Genomic DNA, 15,641 nt, shown 5'->3' with positions numbered 1-15,641 from the left:
ATTTTACTCTGATCTGATTACATTACAAATAATGTACATGGTTGTTACACATAGTGGCTTTGAAGATGAATGTTTAGAACTGAGATCTACATTTAAAATAATGCTATCTTTACTACTCAAAGTAAAAAATGTTCTCAAGAAACTGACGTAGCTTTATGGTAACAATGTGGTTGACACATAATTGTCCTCTTCAGTGGTCTGGATAGCCAGTTCATTTGAGGACAATTGCCTATCCCATACCATGAAGAAAATAGGACAAAGTTTTCTGTCCCAATGCAAATCTACATCCTAAGACTGAAAGACATAGGAGCAGAATTGCCGTTCAGCCCATCGAGCCTGCTTTGCAATTCAGTGAAATGACGGTTGATCCGATGGTCCTAAACTCCAATTTCTTGCCTTTTCCCCATAACTCTTCGTTCCCTTATTGATTAAAAATTTGTCTATCTCAACATTGAATATACTTTATTGTCCCAGCTTCTACAGTCCTCTGCAGTAAAGAATTCCACACATTCACCTTCCTCAGAAGAAATTCATCCCTACTTGTCTTAACTATGTGATATCAAACTGAGATAATGCTGGCTGATCTTAGTCTCTCCCACAAGGCGAAGTGACCTTCTGCATCTACTGTTAGAACCTTGAATGCTTCTATTAGGTTGCCTCTCATCCTTGTGTTTTTCAGTGAGTACAGGCACAATCTAGTCCACCTCTCCTCATAAGACAGTACCTCCATACCAGGCATTCACCTGGTGAACCTTACTTGGACAGCCTCCAATGTCAGCATTTCTTTTATTAGATAATGGGCCCGAAACAGTTTACAGTATTCCAGTTGTAGCCTGCCAGTGCCTTGTATATTTTTAGCAAAATCTCCCTATTTTTATATTCCATTCCCTTTTGAAATAAAGGCCAACATTCCATTTGCTTTCCCTATTACCTACTGAACTTGGATGCTAGCCTTTCATGATTCATGGATTAGGATTCCCAAATCTTTCTGTTCTGTAGCTTAATGTAGTTTTTTCCCATTTAAATAATATTCTGCCCGTCTAATCTTCCTACCAAGGTGAATAAGCTTCTTTCATTATATTCTGTCTGCCAAATTTTTGCCTATATGCTTACCATGTCTATATCCCTGTGCAGAAAATGTGTTTCTGGAAAAGCGCAGCAGGTCAGGCAGCATCCAAGGAGCAGGAGAATCGACGTTTCGGTCACGAGCCCTTCTTCAGGAATGAGCTCATGCCTGAAACGTCGATTCTCCTGCTCCTTGGATGCTACCAGACCTGCTGCGCTTTTCCAGCAACACATTTTCAGCTCTGATCTCCAGCATCTGCAGTCCTCACTTTCTCCTCTATAACCCTGTGCAGATTGTCATCCTCACTGCTTGATTTCTCACCTCTTCTGGTGTCATCGATAAATTTGGGTGTAGTACATTTGCTTGCCTCATCCAAATCATGTATATATTGTAAATAATTATGGCCTCTGCTTCTCACCAGATTTTGATGGAAAGGGATATAAATTGGTACAAAGAAACTTTTAAGTAAAAGTGATGCGCACAAAGGGGCAGAATTATTCAAGTCGTGAGAAAAGTAGAGTTTGAAACTTGGTCTTGAAATCAACTAATGCTTTTACTATTTTACGAATAACTACAGTCGGGACAGAAACTTGATTTGTATTTTTTATCTCTCCTACCCAAACTTGCTACAGAAGAGACGATAGCCAGAGAGCTTTGAAAGGTGTAATGCGAGTTGGTGTGCTTGCCAAAGGGTTGCTGTTACGTGGGGACAAAAATGTGAACCTTGTTCTGCTCTGTGCAGAGAAACCAACCGGAACACTGCTAAATCGCATTGCAGAGAACTTGCCAAAGCAGCTTGCGGTATGGTACTTTTGCTCAAAACAAAACTCTGGTGACTGATTTTAAAACATGCCTTTAGCATAATTTTGCTTCCTAAACCCAGACTGACTTGAATTGGTAGATTAACAGAACTTCTTTTTGCTATTACATTTGGCAGGCACCTGTGGCTTACAGGCAGTTATTCTGAGCACAGGACATAAGACCATTTGGTAGAGTTTCAGTGTTGATATCCTGACATTTTCATGAAATGGGATCTAGAAACGTGTTAATTTTTTTCAACCAAAGATAGAAAGTGCCACTGCTGCAAAAGTTCAGTATTTATTTTTGTCTCCTTTTGTATCAAAAGAGGTGATGGAAAAACTACAGATGTTGGGAATGTGAAACTAAAAATTCATAGTAATTTGTAAATTTCACCATCTGTAAAAAGGAAAACATAAAATTTATTTCTGTTTACAAATTTTGACTGTTTTCCAATTTCTGTTTTGATGTTTGTAATGCTGAACAGTGTATTGGTCAGCTTTTAGGAGCTAATTTTTAAAAATCTAACTACAGGTAACCACTCCTGAGAAATATGAAGTGAAGTGCTGCATACCTGACTCTGCCATACTACTCAATTCATATACGGAACCAAAAATGCAAGTCACCATCACACTTACATCCCCGGTCATTAGAGAGGAGAACATGAGGGATGGAGGTTGGATGTCTAAGATTCTTTACTTGTTTGCTTCTCTGTTCTGTTTTTTTTCCTGCTATCTTCAGATGCCAATGGGCCCTAGGAGTTACTCTATGACACTTTTCAGTATATAAGAGACTTGAAAGAAAGTGGAATTCAAAGCATGTTATTGTGTGCAATATGTGAAGTTGACTGTGATCGTAAAGGAAAGTGTTGTAGAACTCACTATTGAGGTCCCTTGGTATTCAACACATGGCTCCCCTGAGTGCAAGCTGAACCCTGTATTCTTAAGAATATTTTTGTAATATAACTTCCAAGTGTGTTGGTGTTCATATTTTTAAACATTTTTCACATAATTCATGGGATTCCTTATAACAGAACAGGGCTCTTAAATTCAGATTTGTTGTCTGGAAACTCTTATTAGATGTGACAGGCACTTGATATCCTAAAAAATTAAAAACCACAATATGAAATAACTGGTAACATGGCCTGAGGAATGCTAATTAACTTGAGTTGTCTGCTGAAGCATCTTGTTTGAGTTGCTGACATATAACTGTAAAGCTGATTTTTTTTGTCTCCAGAAAACGAGCTAAAGCTTTAACAGTAATGGGTAATTTTTTTCAAAAATATGGATTTAATTTGGGGGGGGGGGGAAGATAAATCCCAGGCACCAAAGTAATCGAATATCTTTTGAGTAACAACATTGTACAGTTTAAAAATGAGCAAACTTTTTGTCACTTCTGACCTGAGGAACAGCACAATATTCTTGCATTTCATTGAATTTTAGAGCCCTGGTAATGTAAAATGCCAGATTTTATTGTAGGCTTTCAGAAAATCCTTAGGGGAGTTACTAAACTACTACTAATGAAGGCTTTGCGAGAGGAATCTCTGATGGATAAGGGACGGGTATAAGGAAAAAATTCCCTTAATTGTTAGACTGCTGCCAAGTTGAGTCTGCGTGTTTTGCTGGTTTTGACTCTGCAATAACTTATTTGTGACCTTTGTTGGGATGTAGATTTCCAGCAAGATGGTTGTTTTTATCTATCCATAGCTCATGGATTCAGTCCAAAGCCTTCTAGCATCAACAGCAAGAATCGAATCCTCTCAGGGGCTGCTGCCACGTCATCGGAAGGATTTTTGACCAAGGTTTTTGTAAGAGCTTAGCCACACCTGCCACACAGTTGTTGGATGGACTGGGGCCACTCCAGCCTTGCTTATATATAAAATGTATCTAGAGATCGAACAATGCCACTTAGTGTTGGTATCGGATATTTTTACTTTCTTTAAAATTAAGTAAATTGTCTTTCACAATCCCCTTTTATACAAAATTACATTTAATTGAAGTTCAATTTCTAAAATTGTGTAGTTCCAAACTAAACACATTCAAATTGCTTTGGTGGTTTGTTTATAAGGAAATGTCTGGTATGTTATCCAGCATTACATATACTGCCAGATATGTGGTATCGGTCTATCTCTTAAGTGTTCTTGCAGAATTCCATTTCCTTTCCTGCTTTCTTTGACTTAGTTTGATGCTGCTGAAATATAGGTGATAATTATTTCTATGAAACTTTAGCAGGGCCACAAAAATTCATTATTTTCAAAGCAGTCCAATAATCATTTTACACACCATCTCGCAACAACATTTGTGAACAAATCATAGCTGAATAGCATATTGAAATTGCTGAAGTAAAATCACTGCCCTTTCATTTGTACCAAAAATCAAAGTCATCTCAGGTTAGAATAAAACTACCATAATTTCCCTCTGGGCTTTAAGAATCCTTGGTTACTGACACAGATTTCAGTATTCATTAACAATTACTGAAATTTCCTAATTAGTGATTTTCGACCAGATATTTTAAATAATAAGGCATAGACAATTTAATAAATAATCACACCATCATCCAAACTTTGGAGATTAAGTTTTCAGTAATTCAAGTGAAGTTTATTTAAATGGAGTAAACTGTGCTGCCTAAATGTTACTGTGAAAATTACCTAAATGGATAACACGTTCTACTGGTGACTTTGTCACTCCTAAGTACACTGCTTAAACTAAAACTCTAATTTTCAAATCAATCGTCAAAAACATTTGGTTAACCTTAAGCGTTAAAACCATTTTTTGGATCTGAGGTCTTAAATCATAGAAAAAATTAGTTTGGAAACTAAGCTTTGCTGGCCTGGTAGTTCTTTTTCAATGTCAGTGTATTAACATTTGAGGTTTAATATCAGGATGCCTCTGCATTATATCCAATAATGACAGTACATACCTCCAGATAAGCTGCGATATTTGTGGATGTAATTTATAAACTTCTATCACTTGTATCCTTCACATTTATCTAAATAAAAGATATTTTAAGGAACCTTTAAAACAAGGGTACTGTTGAGGTAATGTTTTTTCACTTTGGAATTGAAAAAATAATGTATCTTGTGTATCATGAGAAAGCTAGCTAGAAATATAATTGCAGATGGTAAGAGTTTTTGCAAATTCATAAATAGAATGCCTGAAGTAAGCGTTGGTTTTTTTTAAAAGGTGAGACTGGGGAGTTGATGAGAAGCAAGCAAAGGGTGAAAGTATTAAGTAGGCATTTTATATCTGTTTTTATTGTAGGAAATGCAAGTTTCCCGAGAATAGCTTAAAATTAAGTGCGAAATGCACTTCGAAAACTATTGGAACTAAAGGCTGACAGTTCCCTTGGACCCGATAGACTGCAGGGGTCTTCGATGAAGTGGCTGCAGAGGGATACATTGGTTGTCATCTTTGAAATTTCTATAGATTCTGGAACTGTCCCAGTCGATTTGAAAACCACAAATGAAAAACCTCTTGCTCCTCTTGTTCGGGGGGGTTTAAACTAATGCCTCAGGGGAATGGGAACCTAAACTGTAGTTCCAATGTACAGGAAGTTGAGGGTAGTGAGGTCAGGGATAGGTTTACAACATCATGAGAGGGCACAGACAATCAGGATGTTGGTTTGAAATGTGTATAATGGGATTTCGATGTTGTGGCCATTTCAGAGACATGGCTAGAGGAGGGATAGGAATGGTTCTTGCAGATTCTGGGATTTCAATGTTTCAGCAAGAACAGAGAAGATGGTAAAAGAGGAGGGAGTGTGGCATTGTTAACCAAGGGAAGTGTTCAAGCACCTGAGGTAACATTTGAGGATTCACCCACTGAGGTTGTTTGGGCTGTGGTGAGAAACAGGAAAGGAGAGGTCGGCTTGTTGGGAGTTTTCTATACGTCTCCAAATTGTTCCAGGGATGTAGAGGAAAGGATAGCAAAGATGATTCTCTATAGGAGCAAGAGTAACAGAGTACTTGTTATGGAGGACTTTAACTTCTCCAATATTGACAAGGAATACAATAGTTCAAGTAGTTTAGATGGGTCACTTTTTGTTCAATGTGTACAGGAGGGTATTTTGACACAGTAGGTGGACAGGCCAACAAGGGGCAATGCCATATTGGCTTTGGTACTGGAGGATGAACCCAGCTAGGTTTTAGATTTGGAGATAGGTGAGCACTTTGGTGATAGCGACCATAATTCGGTTATGTTTACAATAGCAATGGGCAGGGATAAGTATATACCACAGGGAAAGAGGTATAACTGGAGGAAAGGCAATTATAATGCGATTAGGCAATATTTAGGATGCATAGAATGGGGAAGGAAACTGCAGGAGATGGACGCTCTTGAAATGTGGAGCTTATCAAGGACCCTCAGTAGCTGTTCCTTGAATAAATATATACTTATCAGGCAGGGAGGTAGTTGTCGAGAGAGGGAGCCATGGTTTACTGAAGAAGTTGAATCTTTTGTCAAGAGGAAGGCTTATGTGAGGATGAGGTGTAAAGGCTCAGTTAGGGGGCTTGAGAGTTGTACGTTAGCCAGAAACGATCTAAAGAGAGGGCTAAGAAGAGCCAGGAGGGGACATGTTTAGATCAAGGAAAATCCTAAGGCCTTCTATGGGTATATCAGGAATAAAAAATGACTAGAGTAAGATTAGGGCCAATCAAAGATAGTAGTGGGAAGTTGTGTGTGGATTCTGAGCAGGGGAAGGGCTTAATGAATACTTTTTGTCAGTGTTCACATTGAAAAATGGCAATGTTAGTGAGAAAACGGAGATACAAGCTACAAGATTAGATGAGATTGAGGTTGACAAAGGAGGTTTTAGCAATTTTGGAAGATCTGAAAATCGATAAGGCCCCAGGGTCGGATGGGATTTATCCTCTGATTCTCTTGGAAGCCGGGGAGAAGAATGCAAAGCTTTTGGCTTCGGCCTTTGTCATCATTGTCAACAGGAGTAGTGCCAGAAGACTGGAGAATAACAAATGTTATTCCCTTGTTTAAGAACAGGAGTCGGGACAACCCTGGTAATTATAGGCCAGTGAGCCTTCCTTCGGTTGCAGGTAAAATGTCAAAGAGGGTTATCAGACAGAGGATTTATAATCATCTGGAAAGGAATAATTTGATTAAGAATAGTCAACATGGTTTTGTGAAGGGTGGGTGGTGCCTCACTAACCTTATTGAGTTCTATGAGAAGGTAACAAAACAGGTGGATAAGGTTAAGGCTGTTGATGTGATGTATATGGACTTAGAGTAAGGCGTTTGATAAGGTTCCATATGGTAGACTATTGCACAAAATATGGAGTTTCAGGATTGAAGGTGATTTAGCGGTTTGGATCAGAAATTGACTAGTTGAAAGAAGACAGAGAGTGATGGTTGATGGGAAATGTTCATCCTGGAGCTCCGTTACCAGTGGTGTGCTGCAAGGATCTGTTTTGGGGCCACTGCTGTTTGTCATTTTTATAAATGATCTGGAGGTGGACGTAGAAGGATGGGCTCGTAAATTTGCAGATGACACTAAGGTAGGCAGTGTTGGGGATAGTGCTGAAGGATATTGTGGGTTACACAGGGACATAGAGAAGATGCAGATGAGAAGTGGCAAATGCTGGTTAATACGGAAAAGTGTGAGATAGTTCACTTCGGAAGAAGTAACAGAAATGCAGAGTACTGGGCTAATGGTAAAATTCTTGGCAGTGTAGATGGACAGAGGGATCCTGGAGTCCAGATGCATAAATCCCTGAAAGTTGCCACCCAAGTTGATAAGGTTGTTAAGAAGGTATATGGTGTGTTGGTGTTTATTGGTCGGGGATTGAGTTTCAGAGCCACAAGGTGGCTTCAGCTAAACAAGATATTGGTAAGGCCACACCTGGAGTATTGCGTGCAGTTCTCGTCACCAAATTATAGGATGCATGTGAAAGCTTTAGAAAGGGTTCAGAGGAGATTTACAAGGATGTTGCCTACTATGGAGGGAAGATCTTACGAGGAAAGACTGAGGGAACTGAGGCTGTTTTCGTAAGAGAGAAGGTTGAGAGGTGACTTAATTGAGATGTGCAACATAATCAGAGGGTTGGATAGGATGGACAGTGAGAGCCTTTTTCCTTTGGTGAGGGCTAATGCGAGGGGACATAGCTTTAAATTGAGGTGTGATGGATTTAGGACAGATATTGGGGTAGTTTCTTTACTCAGTAGTAGGGGCGTGGAACAGCCTGGCTGCAATAATAGTAGACTCTTAACGTTAAGGGCATTTAAATGGGCATTGGACATACATATGGATAACAATAGAACGCTGTAGGTTAGATGGGCATCAGATTAATTTCTCAGGTCAGTGCAACATCGAGGGCCAAAGGGCCTGTACTGTGCTGTAACGTTGTATGTTCTATGGATCAGTGGATCAGTGCTGGGACATCAGGACAATTTACATTATTGACCAAGATTAAGGCACTGTTTACATCAAAGTTAAATTTGCTCAACACAAAAAAAGATAAAGCAAGTTGTAAAGAGATTAGGTGTCTGTAAAGGCACATAGGTTAAGATTTAGATTTAGATTAGATTACAGTGTGGAAACAGGCCCTTCGGCCCAACAAATCCACACCGACCCGCCGAAGCAAAACCCACCCCTACCCCTACCCCTACATTTACCCCTTACCTAACACTACAGGCAATTTTAGTATGGCCAATTCACCTGACCCTGCACATCTTTGGATGGTGGGAGGAAACCGGAGCACCCGGAGGAAACCCGCGCAGACACAGGGAGAACGCGCAAACTCCACACAGTCAGTCGCCTGAGGCAGGAATTGAACCTGGGTCTCTGGCGCTGTGAGGCAACAGTGCTAATCACTGTGCCACCGTGCCGCTAAGAGAACAAGCAACATTTTGGCAGATGGGTACAGTACGAGAAAATGTGAGCTTTTTCAGTTTGCAGGAAGAATAAAAATCTAGAATGTTATTCAAATAGAGATTGCAAAATATATGTTAGAGGAATTTGGTGTGCCCATGTATGAATCACAAAACTGGCTAATGGGTATAGTAAATTGAGTGTTTGCCTTCATTTCAAGGCAAAAGGACTGTAAACACAGAAGTCTTGCTATAGCTGTTTGGGCTTTAATGAAACTTCATCAGAAATGGTGTTGATAATTTTGATCTCCTTGCTTCAGAAAGGATGTAATTCTGTTTGGAAGCTATCAAAGAAGATTCACAGCTGATTCCTCGGAGGAAAAGGTTGTATAATGAGAAGAGGGTTGAGCAGGTTATGCTCTTTGAAATTTAGAAGAAAGAGAGGTGTTGTTATTGAAACATGAGAATCTGAGAGTACTTTAGAGTTCTCTATCCCAGACAGCAGTCAAAGCTGTGTCATGCAATATACTCAAAGCAGTGTTGGATTGATTGTTGATTGACAAGGAAATTTGATGAATTGGGATTGGTGGGCAGGCAGGAAAGTGAGTTAAGGTTACAGTTTGGCCATGATCTTATTAAATGGAATGGATTTCTATTTATTTATGACTGTAGTCATTTTTCTAGATCACTATGTACTGCAAAATTATTGTAATGTCTTGTATCTGGCATTGAATGGAAACTCCAGGTTAGATAAAATTTTAAACACTAATGTACAGTGGATTTAAGAGACATTCCTTCTGCATAAACAAAATGAAATACCAGTGAACTAATTAAAATATGTACCGTACCAATTGACAATTTCATGTTTACAAGATTCTTCTAAATTCTCTACATGGATTTCTGGAGGCCCTTCTATAATATGTTCTGAATTGGCTGGTGAAGTGTGGCTACTAGTCCTCCTTGTACTTTAGGACAAACTAATAATTGAAGCAGAGTCTGTATTTATACGATTAGACTGAGTGTTTTTAAAAGTGTCAACAAAACCTCATGTTCATTGAGTCACTTGAGACATCAAAAAACCTCAAGTATTATAATGCATTTAATTGGAATTTATTGGATATTTTACAAAAAAAGTATTCATTTAAGAAATGTCAGTTTTGGGTAGTACGTGTGGCAGTATGGCTATGTTTCTGAAATGACATGCCTACCTGGTCAAACACCCATTCCTCACTGCACTTTGCCAATTCGATCCATTTTAGATGTAACCTCGGTTATGGTGAAAGATCCACCGGACGTCTTGGACAGGCAAAAATGCCTTGACGCTCTGGCTGCTCTACGCCACGCTAAGTGGTTCCAGGTTCGGAACATCATTTTACTTTCTTCTTGTAGCCTTATGAGAGATAATTGAGTTTATGACTTTTCCATGAAAATGAGCTATCACATTGTAAACCTAATATTCCCAAGGCTGCCTACATTGATCGTGCCTTTGCCTAAAAGTGACCAGGAAAAATATTTTTGATTTACCCCTTTTTGTTTGTTGTTTTTTTTTCTTTTGGTTCCCTTTTTCTATTGTTTAAAACATTTTAAATTGTTCATTAACTTTTTTTCTGGTCATTGACTGTAGCATGAGGCATCCTTGTGTCGCTTTACATAATGTTTGCACTTTATCAGTATTGTGTTGATGTAATTGTTCCATAAGGCTGCAGTTTTAACCGGCTTTTAGAAGGGAATTTGAAATGCTTTATGCTTAGCTTTTGTAAACTTTTCTTCACCCGCTCCATTTATAATTTTATTTTGAAATTTAACGTTTGTATGATAACACGGGAGACCGAGAAGTTGCCCTAACTTACTGTGAGTTTGCAGTGTGTTAAATATGCAGTAAGAAAAGGCAGTCTACTCTGTGTTCCGTGACTTTTTTATTGATTCTTTCAATTTATCTTCTGTGAAATTGTAGACTTTTCAGTGTAAATTCCATGTTCTTTTGATATACAATAAAGGAAGAACGTGCGGGACAAGAAGTTCTCAAGAGGCCAGGAAGATGAGCTAGGCCAGCTTCTTCCTGTTTCTGCTGTGTACTTTGACCCCCATTTCTTCCACAGAACAGAAAAATTCTGCTGTAGACTGTACACTCATGAGTAAAGTGCTGGATATATATTTTTAATTAATCCACCATCTTTACAAGCTTTTGTTTTGAAGCAGCAGTGTTTTTCCCATTATCTAGTCTCTAGCTTGGAGACTGGTTAACGTCACATGACTTAAATTTTTATTTCTACTTTAGGCTAGAGCCAATGGCTTGCAGTCTTGTGTGATTATTATTCGCATCCTTCGTGATCTTTGCCAGCGTGTGCCTACTTGGGGAGCATTGCCAAGCTGGGTGAGTGTGGCTGTCATTTGCTCAGTGAGATGCATAAAACCTACTTGTTGAGCATGCTTGACTTTAGCAGGGTTAAGGGAACAGACTGATTGCACAGAATAATATCCATTTGCAATGTAGTATTAAAAGATGACCATTAAATGGGTATCAGAATTCAAAACCCACCAACTGCCATAATGGGTTTTGAAAGCTTGTCACCCAGAACATTATCTGTGTCACTGGATTTAACAGTCCAGTGATAATACCAGTAGGCTATCACCTCCCTTTTTTTGATAAATATGTAAGAGAATAAGTTCTAGTAAACCCTCATAACAGTCATGAAGCATTGAAATATGCACTTGTCATGTCAAGCCATACAGGGGCCATCTATTGGGACTGGAATAGTTAAGTGCCTATTTTTGATTGGTTCAGACTTGATGGGTTGAAGGGTCTTTTTGCTGGCCTGTAGATTGCTTTGACTCCTAACTTCTTTGTATGACTGTTTATTCTAATGCAAGAACATCTATCTGGACGTTGTAATATTTTGTAAATCTAAATGTGACACCGATTTAAAATAAATATTTCTACCTAATTATCTCCTCAGCACTTGATTGCAGAAATGCTTTCAAATAATGACACCTGGCAATGCCAATACTCAATGGAAGAACAGCACTTAAAACGTGGAACAGGGATATTTTACGAACTGATCTTTAAACTATAACTACTTTGACCATGCAGTGTGATAAATATCTTCAGTCTTTTTCAGGTTGGCCAGAATTATTTCTGTTCAGGATGATAGAAACTAGCTACATAATAAGTAGAGAAACCTTGCCTTCAGTATGAAGAGAGTTAGGATCATTAGGGCTAAAAGAAATAGCACTTTAATGAAAGCAAAGTAAGGCGGATGCTAAAATTTTGACAGAAATAGAAAATGCTGCAGAAGTTCAGCTGGTCTGACAGCATCTGTGGAGAGAGAGAGAAACAGATTTTATGTTTTGAGTCCAATACAATTTCCTCAGGCCTGAAAGGGACTGGAAAATAGTGATTTTTGAAACTGATATCAGAGGTGGACTCTCTCTCTCTCTCTCTCTCTCTCTCTCTCTCTCTCTCTCTCTCTCTCCTTTTTCCCCCCTCCCCCTTTTAATTTCTTCCCTGGACAAATGCCACACACCAATTACTATATCGCAGTGAATTCCCTTTGAATGTCCCAATATTTTTGGATATTTCCACAACCTCATCCTGTTCAGAAAGCTTGTCTAGATGTATGCCTCAAGGACATTTAAGCAAGGTACCATCAGAGACAAAGCTACCACCTTTATTGTCACCATGTACACAAACATTCACTTCCTCCAACTCTGATGTACTGTGGCACAGTGGTGTCCTTACCTCTGGAGACCCAGGTTGAAGTCCCACCTGTTGCAGGGTGTGTAATAACATCTGCACAGGTAGATTAGAAAATGCTTATTTCATCTGCATGATACACTCGAAATTCACCAAGGATCCTTGGACAACACCCTTCAAACCCATGACCATACCACCTGGGACAAGGACAGCAAAGAGATGGGAACGCCACCACCTCTAAGTTCCTGTCCAAGCCACTCACCAATCCTGACTTGGTAATATATTGTCATTCCTTCAGTGCTACTGGATCAACATTATGGCAGCATTGTGGGTGACCCTAAACTCAGTGAACTCGAAAAAGTAGCTCAAAATCAACTTGAAGGTAAATTTGGTATGGGCAATAATTGCTCGCACAGCCAGTGAAGCTCACATCATTTGGATGAATTAAGAATAAATCTGTGCTCATCTGTTCCTTTGATTTCTTGTCAGTTTTTTTTTTCCCTGAGGCTGTTCTTGCAGTTGCTGGTCTTCTTTTAGAACTTTCTAAAATAAGAGCATAATACTGTGGATACAGGAAATCTGAATTAAGAAAGTGCTAGAAATAGTCAATATCTTCAGATCAGAAGAGGAGTTGTATTTGACTTGAAACCTTTACTCCATTTCTCCAAAGATGCTGCAAAACCTGATTATTCCACACTTTGATTTTTCACTCTCGAGGTTGTCTCTTTAAAACCCATCTTTTAACAAATCTTCGATTCCTTCTTTTGTCTCAATTTTTTGCTTCATCCACTACCATGACTCATCTCTTTCTTCACCCATCAATGCTATTTTTCATGTTAGTAGGCCACGTGACTTAATTTCTTTTGTGCACTCTACATAGGCCATGGAATTGCTGGTGGAAAAGGTAATCAGCAGTGCTTCTGGACCACTTAGCCCTGGTGATGCCATGAGGAGAGTTTTTGAATGTGTTGCTTCTGGAATTCTTTTACCAGGTGAGATCTTTGTATTTTTTTTAAATAAACAAATGCAAGTGTTAGTTATTAGATGGTTCAATAAATGCCAAGCCAAACAAATTCAACCTGTATGTCTGTGTTGTCAATCCCATTACCCTGCTATTTATTAAAACCTTTTTAGTTTCCATCCATATATATTTTTCTGTTCACAATTGGTGATGATTACCGTCTCAATTACATATTGTGGCATAATATTCCATACTCTCACCAACCTTTTGGGTAAAGAAATTTAAATCAAGAACATTTAATTCTGATATGTTCAAAATCTAAGCAGAGCATGGAGGTGTAGGAGCAAGGTGGGAAAAAGGGTTTGTCAGAAGTCCGAATCAATCAACAAATGACAAATTCAATTGAAACCAGTTTCACATCTTGATTGGATGACCAAGTGCAGCAATGCATATTTTTTCCCTAATTTTCATCCTAACTGTCAAAAGTTCTTTCTGAGATGGAATGCTGCTGTGGAATTTGGAATTAAATCCTGTTTACACTAATTGGCTGAACCTATACACTCTGAATTCAGTATTTGAGGATTCTGGAAACATGGGAACTGACAATTATTAAAAAAAGTCTAATTTTCTTTCAATTATCTTGATGGCCCTGATTATGCATCAACTATTATTTTAACACGTGGCTGTCAATTAGTTTGCAGCAGACAAAGGCATGATATGTGCAATATCTTGGTGCAGAGCTTTTGGAATCATAGGTCTAAAGCCTCTCCAAACATGACTAAATCTGCGATCTATGATGTGACAAATCATTAATTTGCTCTATCTCAAAAATTATTCAATTTTTCTGGCAAAATTTTATTTAATGTGTATTTAAGTTAACCAAAACTATCTGCTTCTACCATCTCCTATATGGCCTTTTGTTCTTTCACCATTCCTACTAGGTGGAGGGGATGTAATAACTAAATTAAGTGTTTAGGCAAGCTTAAATAAGTTCTGCAGGAGTATGTGGAACTCTAGTTGATGATACCAGACTGTGTTTTTATACAACTAAAAGGTGGCTTTTGTGATGCTATGTTACACCAAGTGCTGTAGGTTTGTTCATTGCTCATAAAATGTTCTTAATCAGGAGTAGTATCTCCTCTTATTCATTTCAAACATCTTAAGAAATGGGGCTGGGAATAAATCATTCACCCCTTCAAACCGGCTGTGTCATTCAATGAGATCATAACTGTTCTGGAAGTGGCCTAAACTTCACTTCCTGTTTGAATCTCTTGTAGGCCAAAAGTCTGTTCATCTGAGCCTTAAATCCAGTGACCCAGCCTCAACTGCTTTCTGGAGTAAAGAATCAAACAATTGACAATCTTCAGAAAGGAGACTCCTTATTTTAAACTAATATTTCCTTGCAGGAGAAACCAAACTACATCACCTACTCTATCAAGCTTCCTCAGAATTTTGTATTTTAATGTGAACAAATCTCATTCTTCCAAAAACCAGCAGATCTAACCAGCTCAGTTTTTTCTCATTTGAAAACTCATTCATCCCTTGAATCAATAGTCAGCCATCTCATGAACTGCTTCCGTGTCCCTCCTTCAGTAAGGAGTTCAAAAGTGTAAACTGTTGTTCTTGAAGTCTCAACAGCTCCCTGCATCGTTGTAGCAAGACTTCTCTACTTTTATTCTCCATTCTCCTTGCACTAAAGACCACCATTTATCTTGTTGTACCTGCATTCTAACGTTGAGATTCTTGTGCAAGTAGACTCTTGATCCCTCGTGTACTGCAACGTTGTGCAATCTCTCTCCTTTTAATAACATGCTGCTTTTCTACTCTCTCCACTAAATTGAATAACTTCATTTGTAAAATTATTGGCCTTCAGTTAACCTATCGTATCTATTTGCAGATATTATTGTTTCTCGTCTAGTTTTCTTACCTATTTTTTGTTCAATGTATTTATCCATTCAAATTTGCTGTTCTCTGTCACTTCTTCAAGGTTATCAACATGAATTCTAAATAGTTGGAGCCCCAACGCTGATTCTTGAGGTACCCCTCCAGTTAGTTTGCCATTGTTGCGACACCTGTACTTAGCATCTAGCAATGATTCAAAGAAATGAAGAAAATAGGGGCAGCGGCAGCAGGCCATTTGGCCCTCCGCATGCTCCGCTATTCAATATGATCAATACTATGAAAATCGGTACCCTGCTCCCCTCTTTCTCCCCGCTCTTTCTCTCCCTCCTCTTTTTTTTTCTCCCCTCTTTTTTTTTTCTCCCCCTCTTTCTTTCTCCCCCCCTCTTTCTCTCCCCCCTCTTT

The 15,641-nt window shown here is 38.8% G+C and overlaps 1 protein-coding gene across 4 annotated transcripts in view; it reads left to right on the top strand.

The window, feature by feature from the left end:
• The window catches only part of zfr (zinc finger RNA binding protein), a 97,022-nt gene that overhangs the window by 64,334 nt on the left and 17,047 nt on the right, over positions 1 to 15,641 (top strand). Inside the window, exons 15-20 of one of the 4 annotated variants that reach the window (XM_043687482.1) lie at positions 1,699 to 1,867; positions 2,399 to 2,540; positions 9,942 to 10,039; positions 10,961 to 11,056; positions 13,257 to 13,368; positions 15,325 to 15,374. In XM_043687482.1, the coding sequence (XP_043543417.1) occupies positions 1,699 to 1,867; positions 2,399 to 2,540; positions 9,942 to 10,039; positions 10,961 to 11,056; positions 13,257 to 13,368; positions 15,325 to 15,344 (637 nt within the window). In that variant the 3' untranslated portion in view covers positions 15,345 to 15,374. Of the gene's footprint in view, positions 1 to 1,698; positions 1,868 to 2,398; positions 2,541 to 9,941; positions 10,040 to 10,960; positions 11,057 to 13,256; positions 13,369 to 15,324; positions 15,375 to 15,641 lie in introns of those variants that run through there. The other 3 variants (XM_043687475.1, XM_043687472.1, XM_043687485.1) reach the window with 3 other exon arrangements.

Source organism: Chiloscyllium plagiosum, chromosome 1 (genome assembly GCF_004010195.1).
Source record: "Chiloscyllium plagiosum isolate BGI_BamShark_2017 chromosome 1, ASM401019v2, whole genome shotgun sequence".
NCBI classification, from domain to species: Eukaryota; Metazoa; Chordata; class Chondrichthyes; order Orectolobiformes; family Hemiscylliidae; genus Chiloscyllium; species Chiloscyllium plagiosum.
The sequence above is the reverse complement of the archived record's forward strand: the minus strand, read 5'-3'. Positions and strand labels throughout refer to the sequence as shown.